Raw genomic sequence first — 16251 nt, 5'->3', positions numbered from 1 at the left:
AAAATAACATGAAAATGAATTATTAGAAAAAGTTTCATACATGCACTTGGATGCTACAGCAATGTTTACTCTTAATTTTATACTCATCTTACTGTAGACCTGAAACAGTCTTTGAACACTCCATGGGTCATGCTTTAAGGAGTACTGATCTAGTCCATCAAGTCCCAGTTGAGAATAGGGTGGGGATCAATATCCTGTGCTGACCATCAACCCTGGGAGATTCTGACAACTCCTCTTTCCCTGTAGGGATTGATTCATTGCCCTGGGATTGGTTGTTACTGGTACAAGCAGAAAAACAGTTGAGAATCATTGATCTGATCTAAAACCTTCAAAGATAAGGAAGCAAGCTACTTCCTGGAATCCTATGATATTATACCATTTGGTCTTAAACAATCTGATTGTATTCTGCCTGACCCTCACACTCCACTTTACCTTGCTACCCTTGGATGTCTCGATGTAACATTCACAGCTCAGTTGTAGTTCCTTGGTTACACCCTGCTATTACAGCTATTACCTGTTTCTTACCAGAGCTTTTATTAAGCCCTGTACTGGATGAAAGTCTGAGGAAGGAGAAGAACAAATTGGTAGAAACTGCCTTAGAATAGATTATAGGAAAGGGTTAGCTGTTTTAACACTATAATAGTAAATATTCCCATAGAGGCAGCCAGATTCAAGAAAATCGTAAGCTAAGAGAGAAAACTCTACTCATGGCTTCCATGGGTCAACAGGTAATGAAGTATGAATGGCACAAGCAGAGAACATACAAGGTCCCAAGCTACAAGCTCAGCCATTCCTAAAGGGCGCCATTCCTTTATCATAATGCTGTAAGAAAGGGACTGAAAATCATGCTTGTATGTGAATATTCCTTTAGTCTTTTACCCATGGCATTGCTGTTCATCAGAAACACTCCAAAGGACAATCCACTAGCATCTTCAAGGCATAGGAAGAATGTCTGTGCACCATACAAGTTAGTTCCATCCTGCAGAAAGAGAATTTAAAACCAAAAATTTACAAATAAACCCCACATGGCCAGAAATAGCTTAGGAAATCAATGTTAATCATGTGAGGAATTGACAAGGAATTCATGTCAAAGAAGACACAAATTTTTAATATAAGGTCTATACTTGGTTGATGTTAATCAAGTGAATTAGCACTTTCATATAGAATGAGCCAGCTATGACCACTTATCTAATAGAAATGTGAGAACTTGTGATATGTTAGGATGTGGGAGAACAGGAGGTTTGAAACTGTAGTTCAAAAAAGCTCTTCTCTACAGATATCAAAAACAAACTTATGGTTACCAAAGGGGACACGCTGGGGGTAGGGATAAATCAGGAGCTTGGGGTGAACTATATAAGACAGATAACTAAAAAGGACCTGCTGTATAGCACAGAGAACTCTACTTAATATTCTGTGATAATCTACATGAGAAAAGAATGAATGTATTTATATGTATAACTGAATCACTTTGCCGTACACCTGAAACTAACACAACAATGTAAAGCAACTATACTCCAATAAAATTTTTTTTTTTTTAAAAAGAGCTCTTCTCTCAAGGAGGCTTGACCTTGACTCAAAGAGTCTTGACCTAACCTCATCTGCAAAAACTCCATCAAGCCCTAATATAAATCAGGCACCTTTCTAATTTGTAACTAGATGGAGCTCTACTTAAGATATCTGGTCTTCTAGTCTTTACAACAGCATACATTAGAACTTGAGCTGGTCTTCTAGACTTTAGAACGGTAGTTCTTAACCTGGGCTGCATCCCACTCCAATTAAAACAGAATCTCTGGGAATAGAAGCAAACATTGATAGTTTGTTCAATTTCCCTGGGTGATTCCAATGTGTAATCATGTTTGAGAATCACTGCTCTGGGACAGCATATCTCAAAATTTGGTGTGCATACAAATTACAAAGGAACCTCATTTCAGTGTGGGGTCTAATTTAGTAGATGGAAGAGGGAGCCGAGAGCCCAAATTTGTCACGCGGTGGTGCACATACTGCACACTTCAAGCAGCGAGGATCTAAGGCTCCTTATTAAACAAGCATCACAAGCCATATCCCAGATGAGCTGCTCGGACCCAACACCTTTCCTGTTTTTCTGATAGGCCTATGGTATGGTGAGGAGCATGGGCCAGGGATTAGATCCTATCTCTGCTCCTTACGAACTATTTTTTTTTTACATTGGGCTATTCATTTGGCTTTTCTAAACCTCAGTTTCCTTGTCTGTTAAATGGAGTAAATTAGACTTATTTTTCTCAGAGTCCTTTTGGTAAATAGAGATAATATATTTAAAAATTCACTTAATAAATTATTCCTCTAATTTCCTTTCATCCAGACACTAGTTCTGCTTAATTGGGAAAGTTGCTAAACAAGACCTGAATGTAGTATTGCTGAGTCTAGAAAATACCTCTGCTTTGAGTTTTAGCAGTCAAAACAAAACCAAGAGAGAAAAAACAAAATGAAATAATAACAACAAAACTCTACTCCTTCTATTCTTTCACTGCCCCAAACATTCTTCACACAAAGAATGATTAATACAGAATTTTAGTTGATATTTTATCCTATTTTGCTGACAAACCTGGTAAGTTGGTGACTTGTAAAGGTCAACCTAAAATATGGTAATCATAACCAGCATATTGTGCCGAATCAATATTAGTTTTCTCCACAACTAGTTAGTTCAAAACGAAAATGTGATGAAAAAAACTTGGTATTTATTGAGAATTTTCTATGTGGCAGACACTCTTCTAGAGACTCTACATGTATCAATTCATTTAATTCCCATCACAACCCTATGAAGTAAGTATATTACCCCCATTTCATAGATGGGGAACTAAAGACACAGAGAGGAAACTTGCCCAGAACCACAAAACTGGTGAGTAGCAGTGCCAGAATTCAGACCCAGATAGCCTCACCCGAGCACCTGACTCTTAACTGTTATACTGTACTGCTAGGAGTGACCTTCATGAAAGAGGCTATGATATTCAGTGGAAAGGGTCCCATACTGAAAGGTTACCCCTTTGGGGATTGTGTGCCTGGCAAATATGGGCCAGGTCTTCCAATTCATATCGTGCCGGTACTGCTGGTGCATGTGTTCTCCCAGACCATACACGTTAGCACTAGGCAGTCGGATGGAGAGCTGCAGGAACTGATCAGCAAACAGCAGGGGCCCGATGCTGGAGTCAAACCTAGACATGGGTGGAAAACACAGGGATGGGTGGGCAAGTGGAGAGGAGGGAATGCAACTGCCTAGAAAATTGTTCTTGTATCTCAGAGACTCAATACTCCCTGTTTAATCGGCCCCATTTGCCCTCCTGTGACATTTTTCCATGGACATCAAGAGATCAGGATTTCCTGAGGGCAGGTACCATTCAGCACATTTCTTAGATTTGTCCCCTTGACTCTCTATCACATGATCAGAATATTAGTCATACATTATAGTAGATGCTCCATAGAGAGTTACTGCTGGATAGGTGTTAGATGGATGGAGGGAAAAAAGGGAAAATAAGGAGGAAAAATGACCAAATGGAAGGAAGGAAGAGAAAAAGGACACAGCCCAGTGCCTGGCCTACAATAAATGCTTAGTAATAAAAGAGGAGGAGGACGAGGAAGAGGAGGAAGGAAGGAAGAGGAAGGAAGGCAGAAAAAAGTATACATTTGGAGGTAGAGAGTCTGGTCACCAACAGTGGGCTCACAACCTTCAGGAATATTGTAGAAATGCATCCTTTTTCAGGCTTCAAACCTCCCTCCCCCATAACCTTCATACTGAATCTCCAGATAGGTTTGCAAAACTTACAGAATGTGATTGTTGCTCATTCTGATCACTTTGATGCTAAATGGCTGTTTGGAGACCTCAACTTTATAGGTCAAGGAAGAAGCAGCATTTCCTTTGAAGGGTTGCACATGTTCATGGGGCACTTCGTATCTGTCCTGGTTTTGGTCAGTTAACTGTCCAGAGAGATTAGGGAAAGACAGTCAAAATGAAAATGTCTCTGTTTTTCTAAAATAGAAGCATGCCCACCAACACCAGCGCTTCCCAACATCTGTGCTCCTGGTACAGGAACCTGTGCAGCAAATGACATTATGTCTGAAATTATGTCACCAAATTCAGATGTTTAACACTTGGACATAAGTTAATCTTTAGGTAGAAATATATACTACAAGTCTGCAGACATAAACTATCTCTAGAATTTTCAAAGTTGTGATCATTCTTTTTTTCCGTCCCTATATCATTTCACATGGTATAAAGGGGGAAAAAAATGAAAGCCAGAGCTCACCAGTGAACTCCATAATATACATTTAGAAAGTTATCACACTGAAGGAAGGCTATAAATGCTCTCAACATACACATGCTGAGAATAACGACAGTAGAGAAAAATACCTCCATTAGCAAATTTTTCTCTTTTATAGTAACTGCAGTCATCAGGTAGGGAACAAGAACTTCTCCAAAAAAATGTTAAATAAACAAATATCATATGCTATCACTTACATGTGGAATCTAAACTATGATACAAATGAACTTATTCACAAAACTGAAACACACAGACACAGAAAACAAACTTAGGGTTACCAAAGGCAGGTAGGGAGGGATGGATTGGGAGTTTGGGATTAGCAGATAAAAACCACCATATATAAAATAGATAAACAACAAGGGCCTACTGTAGAGCACAGGAAATTATATTCAGTATCTTGTAATAAACTATAATGGAAAAGAATATGAAAAAAAGAAACAAACTACAACCTTAAAGTGGAAACGGTTAGACGTCTGGTATTCCGCTGTGAGAAGGACGTTGTTGACATCATTTCCAAAAAGAGATGGAGAAGGCAACCTTTTCAACTGGGCTGTGAATCCTAATGTGAAGGGGGTAAAGAGTTTTCATAGCTGGCTGTGTAAATTCACAAACAGCCACATACTATTAAGCTTTATGTCAAAGGGGCTGGCGAAAAGCCTTTACTTCCCATAAGAAGAGGAGACACGGATGTGTACCTCATCATACACACATACTGTCTTGGGCCAGATGCTGAAGCTAGGTATTGTCATTATCTTATTCAAAAACCATGCCTCTCTTCTCCAAAATCTGAATGGAAACATCCCTCAAAGGCCTAACTGTCATTACACCAGCCCATCCATCACTCATATACCCTTTATATTCTGAGCCCTCAAGGTGTTCACATCCGTTATTCCTTCTCAGTTATCTTCATGTTACGCCACAGGTGATCGTATGCATTGATGCCATCTCCCCAGTTATGTGACAAGCCAGGTGAGAGTCGAGACCTTATTAGAAAAGCCCATCAGGCCAAGAGGCCCTGGAAGAGGAGCACGCCTCTTCCTTTATGCTAAGAGCCTCCCCAAGTATCCCCAGCATGTTCATTATTATGTCTGCATTTTGAGGTGGGAGAAAGAAGGGGGGATGTTTAGTCCATGAACACTGACACTGGCTAGCTAACTTTCATAAAACATTGATAAAATTGGAATTGTTTCCATATCATTAAAATTACATTATATATTAGAGTTGTTAGTAGTCTCAGAGGTTACTGAGTTCAAATCCCTCTCTTTAAAAGTTAGAAACTTGGGGAACGAAGAAGTTACAATGTTTGGACAAGGTTACAAAGGTACATAAAGACAGAGTCAGGAATAGAACATGTCTCCTGACTCCCAAGACAGAGAGTGATATTTTTCCTTGATGCCAAAATAGACTCTAGTCCTTGCTCAAGGGCAGTGGCCACCTCCTGTCACACGCTGTGGTAGCCGTACAGAGTAACACCCCGCCTGCTGCTACAGCTCTCTTCTGCAGTGTACAGAGCCAACCTGCAGAGGACACAGCCCAGTGCCTGGCCTACAATAAATGCTTGCAAACCTCCCTCCCCAGAGGATCTGGAGCTCCTTCCTCAAGGCTGAGTCTGGCTTACCTGCATTTGTGTTCACAAGGTTGCCCTCCATTTGATAGCCATGACTCTTAGAATAGTAGCACCAGGGCACACTTATGGTTCCCTGAGGTTTCCAGCAGCACCCACGCTGGTCACACATGGCCTGAAATAAGAGATTAGTTAGAGTAACTCCACTATGTATAGAACACTATCATTGATAAATATAATTTGAGCTTGCAGTCTCATGAGCCTTGTTTTACAAATAAGGGACCTGATATTTAAAGAAATTGTGCTGTATCCCAGCCAATGCAGTGCTTGCACTCAAAACTTTTCTGGTCAATATCCTTCCTTGTTGTTGTTATCATATAACAATATATGATCACAATGCATTCTCTACCTGTCATCACAATAAACCTGGTAAATTTATTTAAATATTCTAAACTACTATATAGTTATACCACCAGTAACCCAAAATGACAAATGGAGCTTCATTGATATTGGCTTTGGGCTCTAAAAAAAACTTTGCAATTAACTTTAATCAGAAGCTTTGAAATCAAGGCAATTTTGCTTTGACTTTTAAATGTGTATATTACAAATGGGTATATTTAGTATATGTGACATATATACATATATATTATACATATATGCACAGTATAAGTATGTATGTGTGTGTGTGTGTATATATATGTGTGTGTATATATAGTCTCTTAACTCCTCCCAAGGCAGTAAGTAATTGTTCCTTGAAACCCAAATAGATTCTGATTCTTATTTAAGAAAGGTACCTGCCTTTTACTACAATTAATGACTGAATCACATGGAGACTAAAATGGATACAATCTCTTTCTCATATAACTAATTTGGAAGAAGCAATCAGGTTAAATACAAAAAAAGTACAAGGAAACCACTCCTCTTTAGAGTAACTAATAAAATACATAGCAAAAATTATGGGTTGTGGCTTCCACAATTAGATTACAGAGTGTCTCCTGTCTTGCTTGCTCCCTCCCTTTCACTTGCTCTGTTGGAGCTCTCACTCTGCGAGAAGTGAGGTGCTGGACTGCAGAATGACCCACATGGTGAGGAACTGAGGGAGGTCTCCAGCAAGGAACTGAGGTCCTCAGCCCAACAATCCTTGAGCAGCTAAATTCTGCTAATAATCACAATACACAAGCTTGAAAAGGACCATCCCTCAGTCTCAGAAGACACCTTGATTGCAGTCTTCTGGAAGCCTATGAGCCAAAAGCACCCAGATACACCAAGGCCAGATTTCTGACCACAGAAACTGTGAGAAAATAATGTTTGTTGTGTTAAGCCATTAAGTTTTGGGATAATTTGTTACACAGCAATAGATAACTAACATACCCTGCTATATTATTTTACAGATGAAGAACCTCAGGCCACAGAGGTAAAAGTTCACAGTGGTGAAGTGATGTGCCAAAGGTCACTTAGCTATTGAGAAGACAAGGACCAAAACTTAGTTCTCTTGTTATCTATTTCCTTTTTTCTATAGTCTGGGTTGAGTATCTGCTGAGCATATTTTCAGGAGGATATGGCAATGCTTTACAAATGTAAGACAAAAAAATGCTTAGATATATGAACAATTAGATTTAATCAAATGCTACTTTTTTTGCTAATAACCAATATTAAGGATCGAAAAACAGTGTCCATCTGTGGTTTCTATTGCTATGGAATCAGGCTTCACTGTGAACTCAACTAGTCAGCAGTTTTTGTTTTTTCTTTTCAAAACCCACTCAGATGAAACTTCAGTATAACCTGAAAAGAGAAAGATGTTGAAAAGAGTGTTAAGCAGAACGGTTTCTGCATGCTCCCCAGAGCTTAATAACTTCTTCACTGAACTGGAAAGGGCAAAGATCAAAGAGTGGCCAAAGCAGCATGAAAAGTGAACAGCCTCTTGGCCACCTGGAAATCCCAGGCCCTGCAGCGGAGCCAAGCAGTTATGAGGAGCAATGCGGGGAGAAGCAGAGAGCAGGGCAAATAGACAAGAGAGTAAAGAGTAGGTGGAACCTCAGAAAAGAGTTGTAGAGAGAAGCTATAAAAAAATGACAACCTGAATAGGACTGAAGGCACCCAAAAAGAATTAAACCCAAACTTGAGACACAAAATGTCCTTTTAAGTTGAACATGAGAAATAAAATTTAAGAGAAACTGCCAAAATAATATAGAGTGTATAATTTCTAATACAGTATTGAGGGGAAAAGTAAGGGGAAAAATTCTCAATGCAAAAAATAAGGAAAGAAAACATGTATACGGGGGGTAGGCGTGAATGGGGAGCAGTACATAAAAAACAGACCAAATGGAAAACACAAAATGAGACCCTAGAAAAAAGTTTTTCATGTCAATTATCATATGGCTTAAATACTTAATTTAAAAAACAAGGATAATCAGATTACATGTACAGAAATAAATTGAACTGAAGCTGTTTACAGGCAGCACACCCAAAATTTAAGCTCACAAAAGCACTAAAACGGGGGAAAACAGCTATGTGAGAAGAATTCTTACCAAGGGTTAGTACAGCTATAGTGATAGCTGACAAACAGACTTTAAGTAAATATTAATTATTAGAGAAACATAGAGTCACTACATGATGACAAAAGCTTCAGTTCACCAGGAAGATATGACATCTCAAACCTGATACACACCTGATAATAAAGACTCGAAATATTTACAGAAAAACCTTAAAGAGTCACAAGATAAAACTGAAAAAGATAGTAAGTACATAATGCAATATTTTTAAAGAACTCCCTCAGTAATTGATAGATAAAGTAGACAAAAAAGTAAAGATATTTTGCTTTTTACATAATAGATACATACAGGCTCCTGCACCAACACAAAGAGAAGGACTGGACTGAACTCAGAGACAGTGAGACATCAGACGCTGAAGACACCGCTTATGACCTAGTCAAGCTCTGCTCCACTGGAGTCCTGTTCTCCAACCCCCAATGCTTCTTAACATTTAGAGAGAGAGGAGAAGAAACAAAAAAGGAAGTATTTTACATCAAAATCAGACATGAGAGAAAAAGGAAAACTAGAATCCAGTTTTATCCACGAAGACAAATGCAAAAACCTAAAAGAAAAGAGCACGCTATTTTAACAACGGAAATCAGCAACATATTAAATAAATAATAAGCGAGTGGTGTTTCTTCCAGAAACACAGGGATTCTTTACTATTAGAAAATCCACTGTATAATTTTTCATAATTTATTAAAGGAAGTACACAATACAATCATTTAAATTAATCACCTATTCATGATAAAATGCTCAGCAAACTGGGAAAAAAAAGTAAGTTCCTTAGTTGGATAATGGGTAGATACCTAAAGCCTATAATATCCATCTCACTAACTGTGAAATGCTAGAAACATTCCTTTTAAAATCAGAAAAAAGAGTAGGTGACCATGTCTATGATGTTTTATAATTAAATATATATTGGAGGTCCTAACACTACAAGACTAATAAGACAATAAAGAAAATTTGTAAAACTAAAAAGGATGAAGCCAAGTTATCATTATTTTCTGACATAATATTGTGTAAGTAGAAATCCAAGAAAATTTATAGAAATAAATTTAAACTAAATAAGTTAATTATTATTATATTAGATCTTCTATTTTCTTCTTAAAGTCATAACTTTTTCATTTTTGCCTTTAGGCTTTTAATCTTCCTGGCATTGTTCCTTGATATATGATGTAATATAGGAATATATAAGCTTGACTCCATTAAAATATAAAATATCTGTTCATCAAGACAGCATAAAATAGGTGAACACAGCCTCATAACAGCAGAAGATACTGGCAGCGTGTATAATAAAAATAAGAAGTAGAATCTAGAATAACACAAACAAGAAATGTGTACAAATCAGAGTGAGTTGAAAATAATTTACTGATAAGACTACATATGCCTTGGAATATGTGCATCATTAGGTCATTAGGAAGCAGCATATCTAAGATTAAAAAAAAAATTCAGAGGGCTTCCCTGGTGGCGCAGTGGTTGAGAGTCCGCCTGCCGATGCGGGGGAGACGGTTCGTGCTCTGGTCCGGAAAGATCCCACATGCTGCGGAGCGGCTGGGCCCATGAGCCATGGCCGCTGAGCCTGCGTGTCCGGAGCCTGTGCTCCACAACGGGAGAGGCCACAACAGTGACAGGCCCGCGTACCGCAAAAAAACCCCAAAAAAACAAAAAAAATCAGGACCTCAGCAACTGTAGCATTTATAAAAGACAGGAAGCAAAGTTGCAAGGACAAATGCAAACAGGTGAAAAGGAAGTGTCCCAGGTGCAGTGAGAGTCGGCCTGAGTGAATCAGAATTAGCCATCTCCTGCCACTGGAGGGAATGGGACCACAGTGGACCTTGCTCATTCAGCCCTGCCAACCATCCTGTCCTGGGTGCTGGCTCCTCTAACCCTGTATCCCTCCATCCTGCTCTTTCTGTACTGTCCAGTATCTCTCCACAGCCTTTATGTGTCCTGTCTTAGACACAGAATTCCCTCCCTTTACTGGGATAAGAAACAATGGAATTTACAACAAAGAATCATCTGAAGGGAAATTTATACTCTTAGTTCTTTAATCCCAGAGGAGAGAACTAGAGAGGAATGATAAAATGATATAGCAATGGCCTCAGCAGTAAAACATTTTGCCTAGGCAGGTGTCATATTCATAATTCCTTCCCACTCCCCTCCTCCACATAGCCATATACTTTCCTTCAACAAACACATTATATATATATATATATATATATACACATATACACAACATTATCCATTGAATCAGCCTCTCAACAACACTTTAGATTAGCATATGGCACCCAGGATACTTAAAACACACAACAAAATACCTAAGAAATACCTTCTATGAAAAACGAGGTCACTGAAAGTGCTCCCAGAGTATTTCTCTCTGGCTGAGCTAAAGAGGAGCAGGCTAGTGAATGAATGCAAAGGTCACAGATTAATTCACTTGGGTATAACATTTAGAAAAAAGGCAAAGGTTGTTTATTGAACTACAGTCTTGATACCACAGTATTAAACAGTCTTATTATAAAACCAAAGAAGCATTACTGAGGCAATAATGACATTTGAAGTTCACGTAGCCAATAACAAGATGGGCTGTTGCAGGAAAGTGTACAGACTGAGGATGCATTAGTCTTCCAGGTGGGCTTCTGAGCAAGTAGTTTCCTAGCACACTATGACAGGGGCAAGTAAATGGGTGTGGACCAACTTTCTGGAAACGTCCTGTTTAGGTACAGCAATATCTAGACCACGACATCCCATTCCTATTGGCAAAGCAGCACATTAATTAATGGTCCTCTATCATCAAGCTCCAAACTACCTTATAGTCTTAAACATTATATGCCATCTGGCACTCATCCTGTATCTTGGCCATATGGGACCATTCAATATGTCATGTATGTGCCCCACAATATCCTCTTCTGTCACTTTGTGTGCATTGTCTCCTCTATTCTGAATTCACTTTCCATTCCTCTCATCTCTGTCAAAATCCTGCTTATCATTAATTCCAGACTGTCACCTTCTCCTTGATAATAATCTCTTCTGCTTTGTGATCCACAGAGTATTTCGTTTATATCTTATAAAGGTTTGCTTTATATTCTAGTTATTCATTTACTTAGTTTATCTCCTCTACCTATTGAACCTATCATCTAAAACACCAAACTTTATGACATTTGGCCCCATATGAAGCACTTTTTTTTCTTTTTCTCTTCTATCTTCTTTTTCCTTTATTTCTGTCTTTTATTCTCTCTCTTCTTGGTTTCCCATTTCGTGATTTCGTTCAGCCCTAAGTGGCTGCTCCTAGCTGTTATGTATCACATAAAAAGCCAACCTCCTCTACCAGAAATCCAAGGTCTTCCAAAATCTGAATCTACCTTTTCTGTTCAGACACATTTCTCCCTACTCCAAGCAGGCATGTCTCTTCATTAATCCAAGAGAAAGTTACATTCATTCAGTCAGGGTAAGACGCCAGATGAAGGGGACTGAATACTGCAATAGTCTTGGTAAGATGAACTGCTCTAACTGGGGTTCCTTCCCACGTTGGCAGGCTTGCTGTCCAGGCTGATGCCCTTCTGTGCTCTCACTGCTTTGTCCTGTCCTGGGGATTTCCTGATCCTCAACTATTTACCATATTGGTGCTCTCTCTTGCCTTCAACATAGCCTCTGAACTTCCTGACTAGTTTTGTCCAATCACTCTGCTCCTAACTACAGTTCCCAGGCATTTTCTCTACTCCAAGCTATTTATCTGGCTCTGGTTCTTTTTTTCTGCCTTAACGTCCAGCTTCCCCAAAACCCCAGTCTATCACTACGGTTGATTTCTCATCTGTTATTTCTTTGCCGTCTTGGTTCTCTATGACTCAGCATCTATGCTATTTCAATCAATACCAAAGGCTCAAATTGTGTAACCATTCTCACTTTCCACAGTTCACATTCTGTGACTCTGTCCAAGTTATGGGCTGAATTGTGTCCCCAGAAAAGATATGTTGAAGTCCTAATACTCAGTACCTCAGAACTTGATCTTATTTGGAAATAGGATTGTTGCAAATGTGATTAGTTAAGGTGTGATCATACTAGAGTTGGGTGGGCCCTTAATCCAATGTGATCTGTGACTTTATAAAAATGGGAAATTTGAACACAGACACACACAGAGAATGCTTTGTGAAGATGGAAGCAGAGAATGGAGTAATGTAGCTACAAGCCAAGAAACGCCAAGGATTGTGGCCATCACCAGAAGCTAGGACAAAGGCATGGAACAGATTCTTCCTCAGAGCCCTCAAAAGGAACCAACCCTAATGACACCTTGATTTTGGACTTCTAGCCTTCAGAAGTATGAAAGAAAACAAAATGCAGAAATAAAATGTCTTTTGGTATTAGGACCTTTAGACAAACCAAAATAGTAACTCTCAAGCATATCACAGATTATTCCAGCCCGTGAACAACAGGATGGCTACAGAGATAAATGTGAGAGTGCCACATGCCCAAGAATCACATGCAGCAAGCATCCTTTCTGTGTCTGATACAAATCTGCCATTTCAGGTCAGTGGACTTCACTCAGAAGGCTGCATTTTGTTTTTATTCACTCTCAACATGAAACATGACTGATATGGTGTGTGCAATGCATTTTATAATCAAATATTCAACTGGACTTCAGGTGATGATCAGGAAACACTGCCCAAAAGTAAATGCCCAGATGCCTGCACTATCTTTAATCTGGTATTTATTACTTTTTCCTTCAAAACTTGGCTCTTGAAACTTTATCCTTATTTGAAATACTGTTTTATGCCTATGGATGACTTTTTATTGTAGAGCCTAGATAACCTTTTAGAATTGTGTAAGGAAAAAAGAGAGACAGAGACAGGCCAAGAAACAGAGTCAGAAACAGAGTCAGAGAGAACTAGTAACCAAGTAGTGTTGCCAGATAAAAGACAAATATACTTTTAGTATAAGTAAGTCCCAAGTCTTACACGGGACATAATTATACTAAAAATTTATTCATTGTTTATCTGAAAATCAAACCTAAATGGACAGCATGTACTTTTATTTGCTGAATCTGTTGACACAAGGAAATTTTCTAGTTCTTCCTCTCCCAAAGCTGAGCTGTCATATAAACATGAATACAGGATTTCTTTTCCTGAGCCACCAATAACTGCAATGCAAACAATAAACAACTCTGGGGGCTACAAACAGAAAAAAAAAAAAAGAAAACAAACCCTTATCCAATGGCACAAACTCTTAAATGAAAACAAGATCTGAAAGTCAAACCTTTGTTGGTGACTGGTCAGGGATGCAGTTTATCCGTTCCAATTCATTTACCACTGGGCACTCAGCAGAACCAGGAGTGGTACTTTTCCCAGGATCTGGAGTAACTGTCATTCCAGGACCTGAGGTAACTGTTGTCCCAGGACCTGGGATAACCCCAAAAGCAAACATAAGGTGACAGAATTAATATCACAGGCATTCAATACCCCCATAGTTCTCAACACCTCCAATTATATGGTCTCCACTACTGATTGGGCCTCACTCTATGACCTTGAAATGTACACATTCACTTTATAAAGTCTCATTTTGTTCTTGCTGACTGTATTTAACTCTACATATACCTGCACCATCTCCTTCTACCAGCAAGGCCCTCCCCTATGAGACAGTGCATACAAGAGCAAGGAGTTGGACTCCAACATTAGATTGGAAGCTCACCAAAATCAAAATGGGAACCAAATCTACCTTCTCTACTCCAGGGGGTGGTAAACTATGTCCTGTGGACCAAATCAGGTCACAGCCTGATTTGTAAATAAAATATTGCTGTCACACAGCCACACCCAGATTTTTTATGTATTGTCTATAGCTGCTTTTGTTGTTATAGGCAGAATTAGGTAGTTAGGACAGAGACCGTTTGCCCCACAAAATCTGAAGTATTAAGTATATGGCCCTTTACAGAGAAGTCTGTACACTCTGCTTTGGTCCTGTACTTCCACCCAGGCAGCTGGTTCACGAAATGTTTGCAAACAGATCACATGCAGTATATATTGTTCTCTTGAATGTTACCCTAATCATAGTAATCTCAATTCTCCTTGCTCAGTCAACAGGCAATCCCTTGACAAGGAACACTTCTGAGTGATGGCATTCTTATACAAATGTAAAATCTCATAGGACAAAAAATGTAAAGGGAGGTCACCAAACTAGAAACTGGCATCTAGAATCTATGCCAATTGATTGATGGATTCAGACTTAAAAATCAGTTAAATAGGACTTCCCTGGTGGCGCAGTGATTAAGAATCCACCTGCCAATGCAGGGACACAGGTTCGAGCCCTGGTCCGGGAAAATCCCACATGCCACGGAGCAACTAAGCCCGTGCACCACAACTATTGAGCCTGTGCTCTAGAGCCCGCAAGCCACAACTACTGAGCTCGTGTGCCACAACTACTGAAGCCCACACACCTAGAGGCCATGCTCCACAACAAGAGAAGCCACTGCAATGAGAAGCCCACGCACCACAACGAAGAGTAGCCCCCGCTCGCCACAATTAGAGAAAGCCCGCGCACAGCAACAAAGACCCAACACAGCCAAAAATAATAAATTAATTAATTTTTTAAAAAGTCAGTAAAATAAAGAAGGCACGTTTATTGCATTCTAACATAAGGAAGTTAGATTTCTTTAGGGCACTCTACAATAAGCTAGTAACAATATTAAGACAAAACAATGAGGCTTCTAGTAAGTTTTCTTTTCACTAAGGTTTCCAATTCAAAAGTGGTGGAGTAATAGAACTTTATATTTGTGCCAGTTTCCACATAAGGGTTTTAGTTTCATCTTCAGGATCATAGAATTTTAAGAACTGAACAACCTTTGAGATTATTTAATCTAACTTCCCACAGAAGTAGAAATGGCATGACTGAGAATGAGGTAGGGGGAGGGGGCAAAGGTTTTCCTCTGGCAACACACTGGCCCCTCATCACCTGCCCCACCTAGGAAGCTGCTCCTAGCTGAAGCCCGGATAAGAAATCATAGATAACTCAGCACAATCCAGCCCTTCTGTTAAAATAAAACAGTTCAATAAACTTTTAATACAAAAACTCTGGTAGCTGTTATTTTTTTAAAGAACTAAACTTGGGCCGAAGGTACTTTAATTGATTATATACTTATTTGACTACATTTCATATAAGGGTATTGTTGATAACTATTGTTAACAAAATTACAATTATTCAATGAAATTCAGCAAATATATTTCAAGTGCCAGTTGCAGAATCCTGCGCTGTGCTAAATTGGGAAATGAAAGTGTCAGAGTTAGGCCTACAATGAATACCTACTGTGCTGTCACAGTTTGAGTCAGGTGGTCCCCAACACACACATATAATACACACACACACACACACACACACACACACACACACACGTTCACACCAGTGAATATGAAAGCATCACTTCCCTGCCATTTCTTAGGTGTTTGCTCTGATAACAGCAATATATGGAGGGGGGAACACCAGAGTTCCTTGTTACCTTCTGATTCCAAAGAATCTCTGGCTGAAAGCACAAAGAGAGGAATAGTGATGAGAAACACCACAAGCAGAAGAACACTGAGCATAAGCTCCAAAGTAGTGAACTTTTTCAACTTCTTTCTTGCCATCTACAAAGAAAGAGAAAACAATTTTAGATTTGAGTTTTATTTAACATGTGATTAGCAAACTTTTTTTAACAGAAAAGCTCAAAGGTATACATAAGAGAAATGAAAAACATAATAAACGCCCAGGTACCCATCAACTAGATTGAACAATTATCAAGTGGGGCTTCCCTGGTGGCGCAGTGGTTGAGAGTCCGCCTGCCGATGCAGGGGGCGTTGGTACGTGTCCCTGTCCGGGAATATCCCACATGCCGCGGAGC

General features: G+C 39.3%; 1 protein-coding gene across 2 annotated transcripts in view; it reads right to left on the bottom strand.

The window, feature by feature from the left end:
• Positions 1 to 15997, bottom strand: part of MGAM (maltase-glucoamylase) — an 82372-nt gene extending 66375 nt beyond the window's left edge. Inside the window, exons 1-7 of one of the 2 annotated variants that reach the window (XM_060107603.1) lie at positions 15871 to 15997; positions 13641 to 13783; positions 5911 to 6031; positions 4742 to 4851; positions 3797 to 3948; positions 3017 to 3188; positions 880 to 979 (exon numbers count right to left, since the gene is read on the bottom strand). In XM_060107603.1, the coding sequence (XP_059963586.1) occupies positions 880 to 979; positions 3017 to 3188; positions 3797 to 3948; positions 4742 to 4851; positions 5911 to 6031; positions 13641 to 13783; positions 15871 to 15997 (925 nt within the window). The remainder of the gene's footprint in view (positions 1 to 879; positions 980 to 3016; positions 3189 to 3796; positions 3949 to 4741; positions 4852 to 5910; positions 6032 to 13640; positions 13784 to 15870) is intronic. The other variant, XM_060107604.1, reaches the window with a different exon arrangement.
• Between the last annotated feature and the right edge of the window lie 254 nt (positions 15998 to 16251).

This window comes from Mesoplodon densirostris, chromosome 9 (genome assembly GCF_025265405.1).
Source record: "Mesoplodon densirostris isolate mMesDen1 chromosome 9, mMesDen1 primary haplotype, whole genome shotgun sequence".
Taxonomy (NCBI): domain Eukaryota; kingdom Metazoa; phylum Chordata; class Mammalia; order Artiodactyla; family Ziphiidae; genus Mesoplodon; species Mesoplodon densirostris.
Note: the sequence above shows the minus strand (reverse complement) of the source record. Positions and strands in the feature narration are given on the sequence as shown.